The 14,364-nt window shown below is 43.6% G+C and overlaps 1 protein-coding gene across 1 annotated transcript in view; it reads left to right on the forward strand.

Annotated features, from left to right (window-relative positions):
• LOC107574214 (histone deacetylase 4-like) overlaps window positions 1–14,364 on the forward strand; it is a 22,234-nt gene continuing 7,870 nt past the window's right edge. The window contains exons 1-7 of the mRNA XM_016260673.1: window positions 1–111; window positions 1,976–2,092; window positions 7,985–8,047; window positions 11,587–11,813; window positions 12,880–13,009; window positions 13,172–13,292; window positions 13,764–13,882. Of these exons, the coding sequence (XP_016116159.1) occupies window positions 2,071–2,092; window positions 7,985–8,047; window positions 11,587–11,813; window positions 12,880–13,009; window positions 13,172–13,292; window positions 13,764–13,882 (682 nt within the window). The 5' untranslated portion in view covers window positions 1–111; window positions 1,976–2,070. The remainder of the gene's footprint in view (window positions 112–1,975; window positions 2,093–7,984; window positions 8,048–11,586; window positions 11,814–12,879; window positions 13,010–13,171; window positions 13,293–13,763; window positions 13,883–14,364) is intronic.

Here is a 14,364-nt window from a genome sequence, read left to right on the forward strand (position 1 = left end):
CCCGCCACACGTGATCCCCGAATCAAGGACCCAGTATGGCGGAGTCTGTCAGACGGTGCCTCTGTCGCTTCTGCGCGGTCCGGCGGAACTCAGATGACTGCCGTTAATCAGGTGAGCGAACACCGGACACCGACAGCATCACGAGCTGCTGCTCTGTCGCGGATGTTCCACAGCAGCTTCCGTTAACGGCGACAGAACAGATTTAGAAACCCTCTTCTGTCGAGATCAGCTGTTAGGATGGAAGCGGCTTGGACTGGTATTGTGTGATTGTTCTGGTACACACACACACACACACTCACTCGGGTGGTGTGTTAAAGAGATGTTCAGATGCGGTGGCGGTTGTTTTAGGATCAGATGCCTGACGGAAAGAACAGCAGCTAACAGATACATTTAAAACAGAAGGAAGATCAAAACAAAGCTCTAGCTAATGCTTAGTGTGTGGGTCATATGCTGCTATATGTAATCTTCTGTTAGATGTGTCTTGTTTGTTTAGATGTCGATTCAAGAGATGGCATATGGTGCATTATGATCTATTTAGGCTCCGCTTTCTCGCTTGAGGGACAATGGAAGCCCTGGAGTGAACATAATGCCCTCCTCAGACTGTCAGGAGATTAGCAGAAATGCGCTCCATAACCGACTTTCACCAAGCAGCCCAGCGCCCCAACCCACCCTCCAGCGCCCGTCTGGCGAGGGCAGAAACACGGGTCACTTCTGGAGGAGAGAGAAACCTGATGGTCCGGAAGAACCTGAGATCACTTTATTGGCACGGGGAAAGGAATCTTTACATTGCCAAAGCATTAATAACACTATACATACAAATTCACAACATATGCACACACAAACTAGACTTAAATATAAACAGTTGGTAATATAGTTAGCAACTGAAATGTTTTTCAATCTTATAATATTTTTGAGTGCAGTGTGAAGGTAGTTCTGTCCCGCTGGGTGCTCTTTTGTCGTGACAGGACCTCAGTCTTTGTTATGGGTAGTGAAGTGGGTCCCTAATTTGTGGATATTTAGGGCAGGCTGTTAGAAAGTGCAGTTCTGTTTCCACTACCTTTTCTGTGCAGCCTTTTGACACTTCATTCACTGATCCGTCATTTCACCACCATCACAGGGTTTCACTAACAGAAGCTCATATAAGAAGTGTTAGTGTTCACTAATTACAGTATTTGAGTAAATATAAATGATTGAGATTAAACAATTGACCTGGTCTTCTGTAAAAACAATATATATATATTGATTAGCCAACACATTCGATGTCGTCGTCCACGTGAAGATAAGCAGCGGTTTAGTGGCTACATCTGTCGATTCAGGTTAGAGCTGTAATAACGCAGATCACTTTATATGAACAAAAAATTGACTTCATGTAAATAAGTACTGTCCTTTGTGGGAAATTCCCCTGCGTGTGAGAGAGTGTGTGTGTGTGTGTGTGTGTGTGTGCGAGTGTCTGCGTCTGTGCGAGAGTTGTGTGTGCGAGTGTGTGTGTGTGTGCGAGTGTGTGTGTGTGTGCGAGTGTGTGTGTGTCTGTGCGAGTGTGTGTGTGCGTGTGCGCGAGTGTGTCTGTCTGTGTGTGTGTGTGTGTGTGTGTGTGCGCGAGTGTGTCTGTGTGTGTGTGTGTGTGCGTGTGCACGCATTAGTTTGCATTGCCCTTTGAACTGAGGAAGTTAGCCCTGCTATTTTCTTTTCCACTGACTGACTTTTCCATAGCTGCTCAAGAATGTGTCCATGTGAAAGGTCCCTTCTGAAGATGTGAAACCATTCATAAATTCCATTAGAGATGCAGAGCTTCATCTGAATGTATTGGAGGGCTTTGACAGCAGTGTCTGATGCTAATCTGTTCACGAAATCATAAATGATGGCAGACGTGTGATGCATGTGAAGTTGCTCTCTCTCATTGATGGTTTGTGTTTGATGTTTGTGAGTCCAGTCTGTAAACAAGAGCTTTAGTTCATGGATCTCTGTTTTCTAACAGCTGCTGGCTGGATTTGTCGAGACGACGAGCAGAAACCGCTGCTGTGCTGGAACTAAATCTGAAGTTTTGAAAACGCGTCAGCCGCTCCAAACATCATGACTTCCCAGAGTCATTCAGGTACGTGTCTCTGTGCGTCACATGATTGTGTTTTTCTGCTCGTCGAGGAAGTGTAGTGCGTTAGGTTCTGCTTGACACATGCAGTGCGTAGTAAGATCTGTGCGCAGATGAAGAGACTTCAAGCTGTTAGGGTTAGAAAAGGAGCAAAAGTGATCAAAGCCTCTTCACTGATGTTTGCGTTTGAGTTTCATCTTCTGGCCTGAGCGCCGGTAATCCCGGATTCGTTTAATGATGTAATGGGTTTTCCAATCAAACACAGCGCAGCTCAGCGATCTCAAGCACCAGTTACGCTACAGAAACCCTGCTGTAGTTCTATAGTGATGAGTTAAGCACGTTAGAGTGTGTTTATTATGAGTATCATTGGGTCAGTTGTTTTGATTTGTCCAGTATCTTTGTTTTAGCATGATAGGCCTGCGGTTAGCATTAGAATCCTTTCAATTTGTGTAGATTTAATGAGCACTTTATGAATTAAGGAATAATTTATGAATTAAATATCACAGTGTTTTCTCTTATTTTGTCCTCTCTGTTCATAATTTTCCTTTTTCTAAGAATGTTCTTTATTAAATGTTTTACAGAAATAGTTTTGCTTCTCGCCGTTTCAGGTGCTTAAGATCCTGTGTGAAGGGCATTTAATGAATTGCATAATTTTTCTAATCTCTAGCACACATGGTTGAGCGTGTGATGTGGACTCCCATCATCCGTCAGGGTTGGTCAGACTGTGGTGATGATGGTCCTGTTCTATTAGTCCCGTCCCTCCTTCTGATCCGTTTCTCATGTTTATATTTATCTGAGGACTGAAAGCCTGCTCCGCGCTGCAGCAGCTTAACTCGCTGCTATTTATAGATCCTTGTGGATCCCGCACGTGTGCCGCACAAACAAGTGTCCCTCCAGAAGACAGCAGATCCCCGATCCGTCCGGCAGCTGTTCGGACAGCTCTGTGAGGCTCTGAACAAAGGAAGGCTTCCCAGCGCCCGAGCCTCGTTTGCAGATCACGCATGGAAGCGTGCTGATTTTAATTGCGGTCGGTTCAGACAAACGAGACCGAAGCAAGCTAGCGGGGTGAGAGAGGAACAGATACTGGATGTTCTGCCAACATCTGACCGGTCCACTTACAGTCTACACAGAACCGTCACTGCCATCCCACCGTTTGACATTTCAGGCATTTGTCTTTGTCCATTTTGGACACTGGTGTGAAGATCCTAATGATATCAGCTCATTTTCCTGTACACATAATGGTTGCTGTCTGGTAATGAATGAATAACAGATCTTCTTTACACACAGATCAAGCAGTTTATACGGTAGCCGAGAGAGCTCAACGCTGCAACTTAAGAAAACACATGCAAATTGAAAAAACACCAGCAAATTAAGAAAACATCTTCATCAGTTTGACAACACACGCGCTGCAAATCCTCACAACACATGCAAATAGCACGGACCACAACGGAAATGTTTCATGGGGACCCAAAAAAGTGACGGACCCGGCTGGGATTTGTTTTGTGCAGTGGCTTTTTTTTTTTTATTTATGATTTATTTATTTAAAAAAAAGAAAAGATCTTTAACTTTTTATTTATTTGTTTTTGTTCTGTTTATATTTCATTTTTATTATTCTTTATATTTATTGTTTTGTATTCTGGTTGTGTATGTAATTTATTGCTATGACTGTATCCCCTGTGAATGTTATATCTTCAATAATAAAATAAATAAATAAAAAAAAGGAATCACTAGCAGAAACTCAAAAAAAAAAAGCCACTGCACAAAACAAATCCCAGCCGGGTCCGTCACTTTTGTGGGTCCCCATGAAACTTTTCCGTTGTGGTCCGTGCTATTTGCATGTGTTGTGAGGATTTGCAGCGCGTGTGTTGTCAAACTGATGAAGATGTTTTCTTAATTTGCTGGTGTTTTCTTAAGTTGCAGTGCGTTGAGCTCTCTCGGCCACCGTAAGTTTAAGATGCTGCAACGATTATTGTGACAGAACGGCAACCAATGCCTAGTAACTACTATAAATTCACAGAAACATTTTCTTACATTGTATTGGTGCTTTTGCACCGTGTTACTTTAGAAAAACTAGTCTCAGTGTCAATATAGTTCATGGTATTTGTTGAATATATTGTGCATTTTTTGTAGTGTTGATTGATAGTTTTGCTGAGGCTCTTGCTGTGTTTATTGTGGTGTGAACAGATGTTCAGTGCTGATGCACAGGATGGTATTTAAAGTTCTGTTTCTTTCTCCTTTTTGTGGGGCAAGAAAGGCTCGTTATGGTGCGTCTGATTATTAGCAGACTAGAAAACGGCCCCCTTTGACAGAAAGTGAACAGCACAGATGCTAAATCAGGATCTGACCCAGATCAGTGAGGATGTTCTCATATATCAGCATTAATGTCACTGCCATCTGTGTTTCCTGGATCTTTTTCATCTTTATAATCAAAACGTCATATATAACACAAACAATTTATTCACATCTCGTTATTTTCAGGAGTTAAATCTGCATATGGTATCTCTTTGTGAGCGTGCATTAATACAGCAAAACATTTACCAGATGAAATGGCCTCTAAAAATGTTATCGCAAATGAGTCGTGTTTATAAGTGGCATGAGAGTTTAATCAAGACAATCTGACATGACATGGTTTCACTCTCATTCTAGCCTGCTAACGGACCGGATGCCGGTTGAATTTTATGAATAAAATAAAACAATTATTTACCTTTTCACATGAACGTGTTTTTTTTTTTATAGACCTGTTGTCTCTAGTCTATAGGCTAGTCTTTTTGGTCAGAAAAAAACTAAGGGTTAAACTTAAACTCTAACACAGAACAAAGTCTTTGGTGTCGAGGAGGCTATCGTGAGCTGTGTTTCTTTAGGTCATATCAGCTGAATTTGCCCAGTAACACCCTGACATTTGGACTAAAACACACGTTAGAGTCAAGGTTGTGTGTGTTTGTGTTTATCACGTCACTATTACCTAGGCACATCCACCCTAACCCACAGCATCAGCACATAAGGCCATCTTCAATACTTTCTCCACCAGCAAACATCATTTATTATTGCAGTCAAAGCCTTTGGTTGAAGTGATGTTGCTGTGGACAAAAGCAGCTCTCAGTAGATGGCTGAATGTTTGCTTTGGGAATTGCGGTTTTGCATGCCACGTAGGAAACTCTGCTCTGTTCTGCTGTCAGTTTCATGACTACAACAAGGCTAACATGTAGTTTTATTGTCTTGTGGTTTTCTGAAGGTGCTTTGCTCCACGAAACCGAGCTCAGGTTTCATACCTGTTGCTCTACAGGGTGATGCCTAACCACAGCTCTCTTATCAAGTTAGTAGTCCAACACATTGGCATGCAAAACGATCCATTTAGTCATCTTGGTTTAAAAAACCACAGCATATCAGTTTCACATATCAATTTCAGGCTGTGCGTATTCCTCATTCAAGCTTAAACATTGCATTTCCCATGCAAATCACAAGTCTTTAGCAGCTTATATATCAGCATTAATGTCACTGCCATCTGTGTTTCCTGGATCTTTTTCATCTTTATAATCAAAACATCATATATAACACAAACAATTTATTCACATCTCGTTATTTTCAGGAGTTAAATCTGCATATGGTATCTCTTTGTGAGCGTGCATTAATACAGCAAAACATTTACCAGATGAAATGGCCTCTAAAAATGTTATCGCAAATGAGTCGTGTTTATAAGTGGCATGAGAGTTTAATCAAGACAATCTGACATGACATGGTTTCACTCTCATTCTAGCCTGCTAACGGACCGGACGCCGGTTGAATTTTATGAATAAAATAAAACAATTATTTACCTTTTCACATGAACGTGTTTTTTTTTTTATAGACCTGTTGTCTCTAGTCTATAGGCTAGTCTTTTTGGTCAGAAAAAAACTAAGGGTTAAACTTAAACTCTAACACAGAACAAAGTCTTTGGTGTCGAGGAGGCTATCGTGAGCTGTGTTTCTTTAGGTCATATCAGCTGAATTTGCCCAGTAACACCCTGACATTTGGACTAAAACACACGTTAGAGTCAAGGTTGTGTGTGTTTGTGTTTATCACGTCACTATTACCTAGGCACATCCACCCTAACCCACAGCATCAGCACATAAGGCCATCTTCAATACTTTCTCCACCAGCAAACATCATTTATTATTGCAGTCAAAGCCTTTGGTTGAAGTGATGTTGCTGTGGACAAAAGCAGCTCTCAGTAGATGGCTGAATGTTTGCTTTGGGAATTGCGGTTTTGCATGCCACGTAGGAAACTCTGCTCTGTTCTGCTGTCAGTTTCATGACTACAACAAGGCTAACATGTAGTTTTATTGTCTTGTGGTTTTCTGAAGGTGCTTTGCTCCACGAAACCGAGCTCAGGTTTCATACCTGTTGCTCTACAGGGTGATGCCTAACCACAGCTCTCTTATGTAGTTAGTAGTCCAGCGCATTGGCATGCAAACTAATCCATTTAGTCATCTTGGTTTAAATAACCACAGCATATCAGTTTCACATATCAATTTCAGGCTGTGCGTATTCCTCATTCAAGCTTAAACATTGCATTTCCCATGCAAATCACACATCCACAAATGTTTTCAATGTTTTCACGGAGTCTGTATGGTCTTTAGGAACAGAGAAGCAGCTTTTGCATGTTCTTGGTCTGGGGCTTCACCTCATGAATGGAAATGCACTCAATTCTGGAATAATGTGGTAAACTTTTATTAACCTTAGATTAATGGTGCTTTGGTGTTGGTCACATGTAATGTCACTCACTAAAACCTGCATGAGTGACTCATTTGTTCAGACCGCTATATAAAAGGCCTTTTCTCGCTGTGCACGTGTTTGTTTCGTACAGTAGATGAAGTGGGCTGATTTGGAGTTTTACATTGTAAATACTAACATGTCTTGTAACATTGAACTCGCTGCTCACCCTAACTGCTTCGGTTCATCAGCAGACTTGTTATGAACCCTACTGTGTGTAAGAGAGCAAACACAATCCGTCGTGTAAACAGCAGCGGATCTGAGCATCTGGGCTGTGTCCTGCTAAAAATAGACACGCACATATAAACAGAATTCCCTGATGCGCACGGCTCTGCGCTCGCTGCGATCGGGCCTAATTAGATGAACATCAAAGCAGTTTCCCGGGGTTGTTTAGTCCTTAGAAATTTCCCACAAATAGAAGCTTGTGGAGGATTTGTTGCCCTGGGGATATCGCCTGTTATTTTCTGGATGGAAACCCGAGCCAGTGCTTCTGCTGTTGCGTTACAAAGGGAAAAAGCTGTGTGGTAAATATCAAGCTAATGATCGCTGGTAAAAATAGTCGGAGATTGAACTGAGATTGAGCAGGCGACAGGCGTTCAGCTCAGTATGTTGTGTTGAGCGTCTCTGTCGGTCTGCGCGTCTGCTTGCATACTGATGATGCCCGCTGCACTGGTTCAAGCCTTTTCCTCCATCCATCCCTCCCTCTCGCTCTCTGGGGTTATTTATAGCCGTGTCTTGCTGCGTTGGGCTGCTGTGAAGAAGTGAAAGCCTTTTCATGTTCTCTGTAATTACCATCTGCTGCAGGAGAGTCGGGCAGTGCTGCTTTACTGCTCACTTACACTGTTATTTACCGCACTGCTGCTCAGCTGCTGTCACTGGACTCACCGTAAAGGTCTCCTTACTTTAAAACCTGCATGATTGTTGAAAAGAACAGTTTAACATGCCAAAGTGTAACAAACAATGAAGGGGAAACTAAATCACCAGCTGTCACTGTTAGAGCAGGAGAAATATAGTTTTTCCTTCACTGCTTGATCGTTTACAGAAAATATGAAATACTTATGATTTGTGTGTTGATTGCAAAACATGTATTTCCACAGAATGACTCAGGAGAATATTTTGCCATTGAGTCATGTTCTGTCTCTGTCTCAGACTCTCAGATGGACCAGACTGTGGAGCTTTTGAAGCCGTCGGCGTTTGACCACATTCCCACAGGTAACTGTCTACCGCTTCATGAGGATTCTCCAGCAGGAACGCTGCGGTGTAGAGCAGTGCTCATTTGTCACAGACAGCAGAGACAAAACATGCTAAATACAAATAAAATACTACCAAATTTAGTGGATTGGTAGAATAGCCATATAAATCAAGGTTTTTGACTGAAGGAAACACCGCTTATATTTCTAGTTGTCAAAGGTTGTGTGAGTCCAGTCAAGCTGCACTGTATTTTGGCACAAATTTATCTGTCATTTGGTAGAATCTAGTTCAATTAGACAGATGTTAAGGACATTTTTGTTACTTTTTATGATAAACAATTTGAGTCGCCACTGAAGCAAAGCCAGTTGAGGACAAAATCTGACCCTTTGACCTGTAAAAATGAACCTGTTTGTTCATCCGGTTGGTCAGTGCTGTTCAACAGTCAAACATCAGCATCATCTGCCGTCTCTCATCTCTGTCATCTCCAGTGTTCCTGCACCAACTGTCAATGTGTGAAGATATTTATTCAGTTTTTCATACACATTTTGTTTTCAGTGGTTAATGACGCACTCAACAGTTTAGCCACTTGTTTAGTTCCCTCATTCTTAGTCTTTACAGATCTCCTCACAGAAACGAGATCGGCCGCCCCTCGCCTCACCCAACACCCATTAGCGCTAACGAGCAGAGACCAAACCATCAGGAGCACTCGCATCAAAACAGTTAGCAGACATTAAACGGGCCTAAAATAGCCCAGTATTATGAAGCGGCATGGAGCTCATAACCAGGAGAGAGACAGAGACGAGGAAGACTACATGTAGCATTGAGCCATTAAGTAGACGGACGTCTGGTGGAGCTCGTTTGAGAACACGAGGGATTGTTCTGCGCTGGAAACACATGACCACCAACATCCTAGAAAGCCGAAAGAATAACTGATTCCAGTTATTTGTGTCCAAATGAAGTCGTGTTTGAGCGTCAGAGTCATCCTGATTTCAGATCAGTTTTGTTATATAATATTTTAGATGCTGTTGCTGCTGGTTTATCAGTGATCTCTGAGAATCTGTGAAATAGTCTTGAATTGGATGTCGCTGAGCTCACGGAAACACTTCACTCTTTATGTCTAAAGGCCGGGACACACCAAGCCGACGGTCGGCCGTCAGTGAGCGTCTGTGGGGCTAGTTTGTTTGTTCGCTGTGCTCCACACCTCGGCTCTCTCCACTGAGATGTTGAATCGGCGTCAGGGTCGTCGGTGCGAGCGAAAGCTCTGATTGGATGTTCAGTTTAGCGAACGAGTCAGAGCCCGAGAATTAAAGAGAAAGTGATGAAAACGAGTAAGTAAATGCAGGCGGCACAGACAGAAGGCTGTTCTAATGTTACATGATCTTAGCCAAGCATTCAATATGTGAATATTTTCATAAAAACGTGAGCCGATTAAAATGAAGAAAGTTAACATAACTGATATTCAAAAGGGTAAGCTAGCACTGCTTTGTTTACATTTCATATATCTGCGTTTATCTCGTATAACCTTGTTTCATTTTATCCTTTTAAATGACGAATATATACTATTGATAGCTGCTGATATAGACCGCTAACTCCTCTCACGCAGAACGCATGTGTTAGTTTGCAGTCGGCTGTAGTCTGAGCCGTGTGTTCAAGCGCTGCTTTTGGTCCAGACGCTGCCGATTCTGGGTTCTGGAGCGGTGCGTTTGCTGCAGACAGACAGACACGCTGTGGATGAATATCAAGAGCAGAAGCTCTGTTTCCACACTGATGGCTGTCAGTCTAAAGTCTGTGATTTGTAGGGAAGGGTTTGCTTTTGCTGATGGACTGGGTGTTGGTCCATCACACTGGGACAAACGCCAGCGTCCCGCGACCCTACAGACGAGACGTGGTTTGGAGAATAGATGGATGGATGGGGTTGTTTTGCCTTTTGAGTGAAACGTGTGAGATGTTGAGGTCGGTCAGAGCCTGCGGGACTCCAGGCTTGATGTGATACGAAGCTTTGAGAGCTTATCAAAGTCTGTCTGAACGCTCTGCTCTTGGCAACATGTTTGTCTCCAAAAGCATTACTGTTTGCACCGAACAGGAGAGAGCTCACATAACTGCAGCGCAACAGTAGAGTGCTGTATCAGGGTTTCACGTGAAGAGAGGCTTTCATTCGGTCTCACATGCTACTGGAAATTTCCTTCTGAAGCAGCGAGTTTGTCACATTCAAGTGCTTTATCAGAAAGAACAGGAATCATGGAAGACGGCCCATTGCTCATTTATTTGGGGAGTCTTATTTAAGCCAAAATGTATTGAAGGTATTTAGTCAATATCCAACAGATTTTGAATAAATTGTAGTGTCCCATTCATTGGTAACCATATAAACATTCACCACACTATTTAGATTTTCAGCTTGCTGACAGTGCCAAATGTTTAGTCAAATAAATGCTGTTTTTGCGGTGTAAAATACATACAATATTCTTACAATTTGCATCAGATAGTTATTTATATATATATAAATGTGCATGACTGTAACAACAAGAGAACGCAATGTAGATGTGGGGGAAAGAGGAATAAAATTTACATTACTTCGGCTATGTTTCTCTCCGTTATCTCAGAGTTTCCCAGTTGTAAATACGACTTGAGAGGCTGTTCTTGTCCAATTTCCAACTAGGAAACTTGTATTTATGATAACTCTGATAGCTTGTGAAGACAGCATTACTTTTAGCTGTTGTAGAAGTGAAACATTTGCATGACTGCTGATTCCATGCATCGAACACACTGACTTTGTGGGTGAGTGAGTGTGTGTGTGTGTGTGTGTCTATGCTTGTGTGTGTGTGTGTCTGTATGCTTGTGTGTGTGTGTGTGTGTGTGTGTGTGTGTGTGTGTGTCTGTATGCTTGTGTATGCACATGCACGTGTGTCAACAGTAGATGAGGATGCCAGATGAGAGTAAAGCGTGTCAGCATTGTCTCTGTGACGTCATGAGAGTCAGAGAGAGTCTGAGCGCTGACAGAGCAGCGTTAGTTAGAGAGCGACTGCAGCGAGGCAGACGGGACCTGCGCCACAAACACATACACAGAAACACAGATAAAAGATAGAAACACACACACAGACAGAAGACAAACAGACAGACGTGCTCGTGCTGCAGAGGCGTGTGGTGAGCTCAACTTCATTCTGCATCTGACCTGTGCAGATGTCTTTATATCATGAATGTGTTTTTTTTTTCTGTTTTTAGTGTTTGTTTACGCTTTGTGATGGTGCTGCTGCTTGTTTATCAGTAGTTTTCTGTAATTCAGCAGCGCTGAACGTAAAGTCGTCATGACCGAGACGTCCCCGAGATGGACACAAAAACACATTCCTCTTGTTGGACTTGTGTGTGTGTGTGTGTGTGTGTTTGCTTACGTGATGCCTGTCAGCAGCAGTGGGTTGTTTACTGCTGCACGGCTCTTATCTGATGTTGTGTTTTCTGTGGCCGAGTCTGATCTGATGTCAGTCTTGTATCTGTCCTGCTTTGGGCCTGTTAGAGTCCGTGTCTCTGCGCTCGTCTTGTCAGTGTGTTTTGTCTTGTTTCTGCAGTGGAGCTGAGTTCCGCTCTGCCTGTGAGGGTTCCTCCTGCCGCCATCCCCATGGACCTGCGCGTGGAGCAGATGCAGACGCTGGACTCGAGCCGGCGCGAGCAGCAGGAGATGCTGGCGCTCAAACACAAGCAGCAGCTGCAGCGGCAGATCCTCATCGCCGAGTTCCAGCGGAAACACGAGCAGCTCTCGCGCCAACACGAGGCCCAGTTACAGGAGCACATGAAGGTCAGGACCCAGCGCTGGTGGGATGTAGTGGTTAAAGCTGGTTAACGTTTCTCAGGTGTCACAGCTTCTATGAATCGACTGCTACACTTACGAAAGCCCGGTTCAGACTACACTATTTTACCCTGATTTTGGCACGATCTGCTGAACGTAGGCCGTCATGGGGATTCGTATACGACAATTGTTCACGATTCAATCGTTTCTTCTCGTGTAGTGTGTCAGTGGACGACAGCCGATGCCAAGTCTGCGATGCTTCACGACGTCAACACAGAAAGTCTAGCATGTTTAATGTTTTATTCGTCATCAAGTAGTCAAAATCGTATAATCTGGCGCAGTGACTGTCGTAACTGACAAAAAAAATCTGAACCGGGGTTAAATGCTCACACACCCTTCAGCACACTGACTACATAATGCATGCATGTGGCGTGTGTTTAGAGCTCTTCATGTGATGCTGGGTGTGTGTCAATCACATCTTGAGGTCTCTTCATCTTTTAAATATCTAGTGTGATATAGCTGCTCATTTCTACAGGTTTACTGCACAGGTGACGGAGGTTGTGAAGGGCTTTACTGTAAACGTTACTGCCGCTTTCAGTCATTCTGCAGGAGTTCACTGCCGCTGAGCACAAAATGCCTTTAAAGAAGAGAAAACATGGCCGATGTCCAGTTAAATGAATCAAATCTTGTGCTGAACGCGGTGGATGCTCCATTTTGTTGACTTGGTGAGCTGGGAAGCGGTTGGGCGGCCCGCAGTCATGTTCTCGGTCCTTTGTACACACACTAGTGTTTATTAGTGTACTGAGCCGGCTGTGGGTTCTGCTGGTAAGGGTTAGGGTTAGCCGATTATCAGCCGTTCATCTCGTGATCAGATGATGGTTAAGGGTTAGAGTTATGTCGCAGATCGCAGGTTCAGTCTGGAGTAACCTGAGCTGATCTGCTCAATGGTAATGCATCATGAGTGGCAGCTCGCTGGGTTTGAATCTGACACCTGACAAATATTGTCCCTCAGCTTAACCGCTAGCCATATCAACCAGCTGTTAACCTGTGTGCTTGTTTCTCTCACCAACATCAGCAGGAGCTTCTGGCCCTCAAGCATCAGCAGGAGCTGCTGGAGCATCAGAGGAAGATGGAGCAGGAGCTGGAGAAACAGCAGCGCGAGCAGAAGCTCCAGCTCCTCAAGAACAAAGAACGCGGCCAAGAGAGTGAGTTCATTATGAGTTTTTCACCGTGTTACTTCTAAGTAAGAAAATCCTTTTGATGCCAGTAGTAATAAACGTCAGTTACACTGAAATATTAAGAAAGATGTGCTCAGCAGTTTCGTTTGACGGCGAGCTTTGGTAAATCCTGCGCTCTGCTGTGAACAGGTGCGGTGGCCAGTACAGAGGTGAAGATGCGTCTGCAGGAGTTTGTTCTGAATAAAAAGAAAGCACTCGCTCAGCGCAGTCTCAACCACTGCATCTCCAACAACCCACGCTACTGGTATGGGTAAGAAACGTCACACGCTGCTCTGCTTCTGATCGAAGAACATTTAGTGTTAGTTATTCAAGCGCAAACGGATGAAAACATTGATCCGAGTGACAAACAGTTCAGCAGACCTGTGTATCTGCTTGACGACTAGATCAGATCAATCCATCATTTCTAAACAATTACAGTTTGGAAGACATTGAAGAGGGATCCAGCAACATTTGTGGTGTCAAAATACACTAACACAGGCTTTCTGGCTTTAATGTGTCAGGCAGTTCATAAAGATAGGGAAAGTGCAGGGAAAATGTGATTTGAACCTGCAGCCGATGTTGCCTAACCCTAACCCTAACTCACAGCAGTGCATAACTACAGCGATTCACGTGGCTGAGCTTTATTCTGATGATAAAGCTGGAGAGACTTTATCAGTATCTGTTCATTATGTTTGTTTTCCCATCACTTTTCTTCTTTCTCACTGTCTGTTTTTCTGTGCAGGAAAACTCAGCACAGTTCTTTGGATCAGAGCTCCCCTCCTCAGACCGCCGTCAGTACCTACAACCCTCCTGCCATGGGCGTCTACGACTCCAAAGACGACTTTCCACTGCGCAAAACAGGTGCTTCATGCAACACTCTCCTTCTTTGAAGTATTTAAAGTGATGCTGGAGAAGATGAAGGCTCTGTGTGGAGATGATATCAATATATCATCTAATTATATTGTGTTATCAGTCCTTCTGCAAATTGACAGAAATAGCGGCTCTGTATTGGTGAGGTTCTTGCGTTTCGTGACCTTTGATGTGAAAGTATCCTAACCTTCAGAGGAAGCCGGCGCTGCTTGTACCGTATAATTATTCACTTTGTGGTGAAGCTGGTGTGATGCTGTTGACTCGAGCCCGGCACTGGATATGAGCCACAATTTACACTGGCCAGCATTAGCATGTGCGAGAGTGCGTGTGCGAGTGCGTGAGCGTGTGAGAGAGAGTGTGTGAGAGAGTGTGTGAGAGAGTGTGTGAGAGAGTGTGTGAGAGAGTGTGTGAGAGAGTGTGTGAGAGAGTGTGTGAGAGAGTGTGTGAGAGTGTGTGAGAGTGTGTGTGTGTGT

Source organism: Sinocyclocheilus grahami, unplaced genomic scaffold (genome assembly GCF_001515645.1).
Source record: "Sinocyclocheilus grahami isolate Dianchi unplaced genomic scaffold, SAMN03320097.WGS_v1.1 scaffold2148.1, whole genome shotgun sequence".
Lineage (NCBI taxonomy): Eukaryota > Metazoa > Chordata > Actinopteri > Cypriniformes > Cyprinidae > Sinocyclocheilus > Sinocyclocheilus grahami.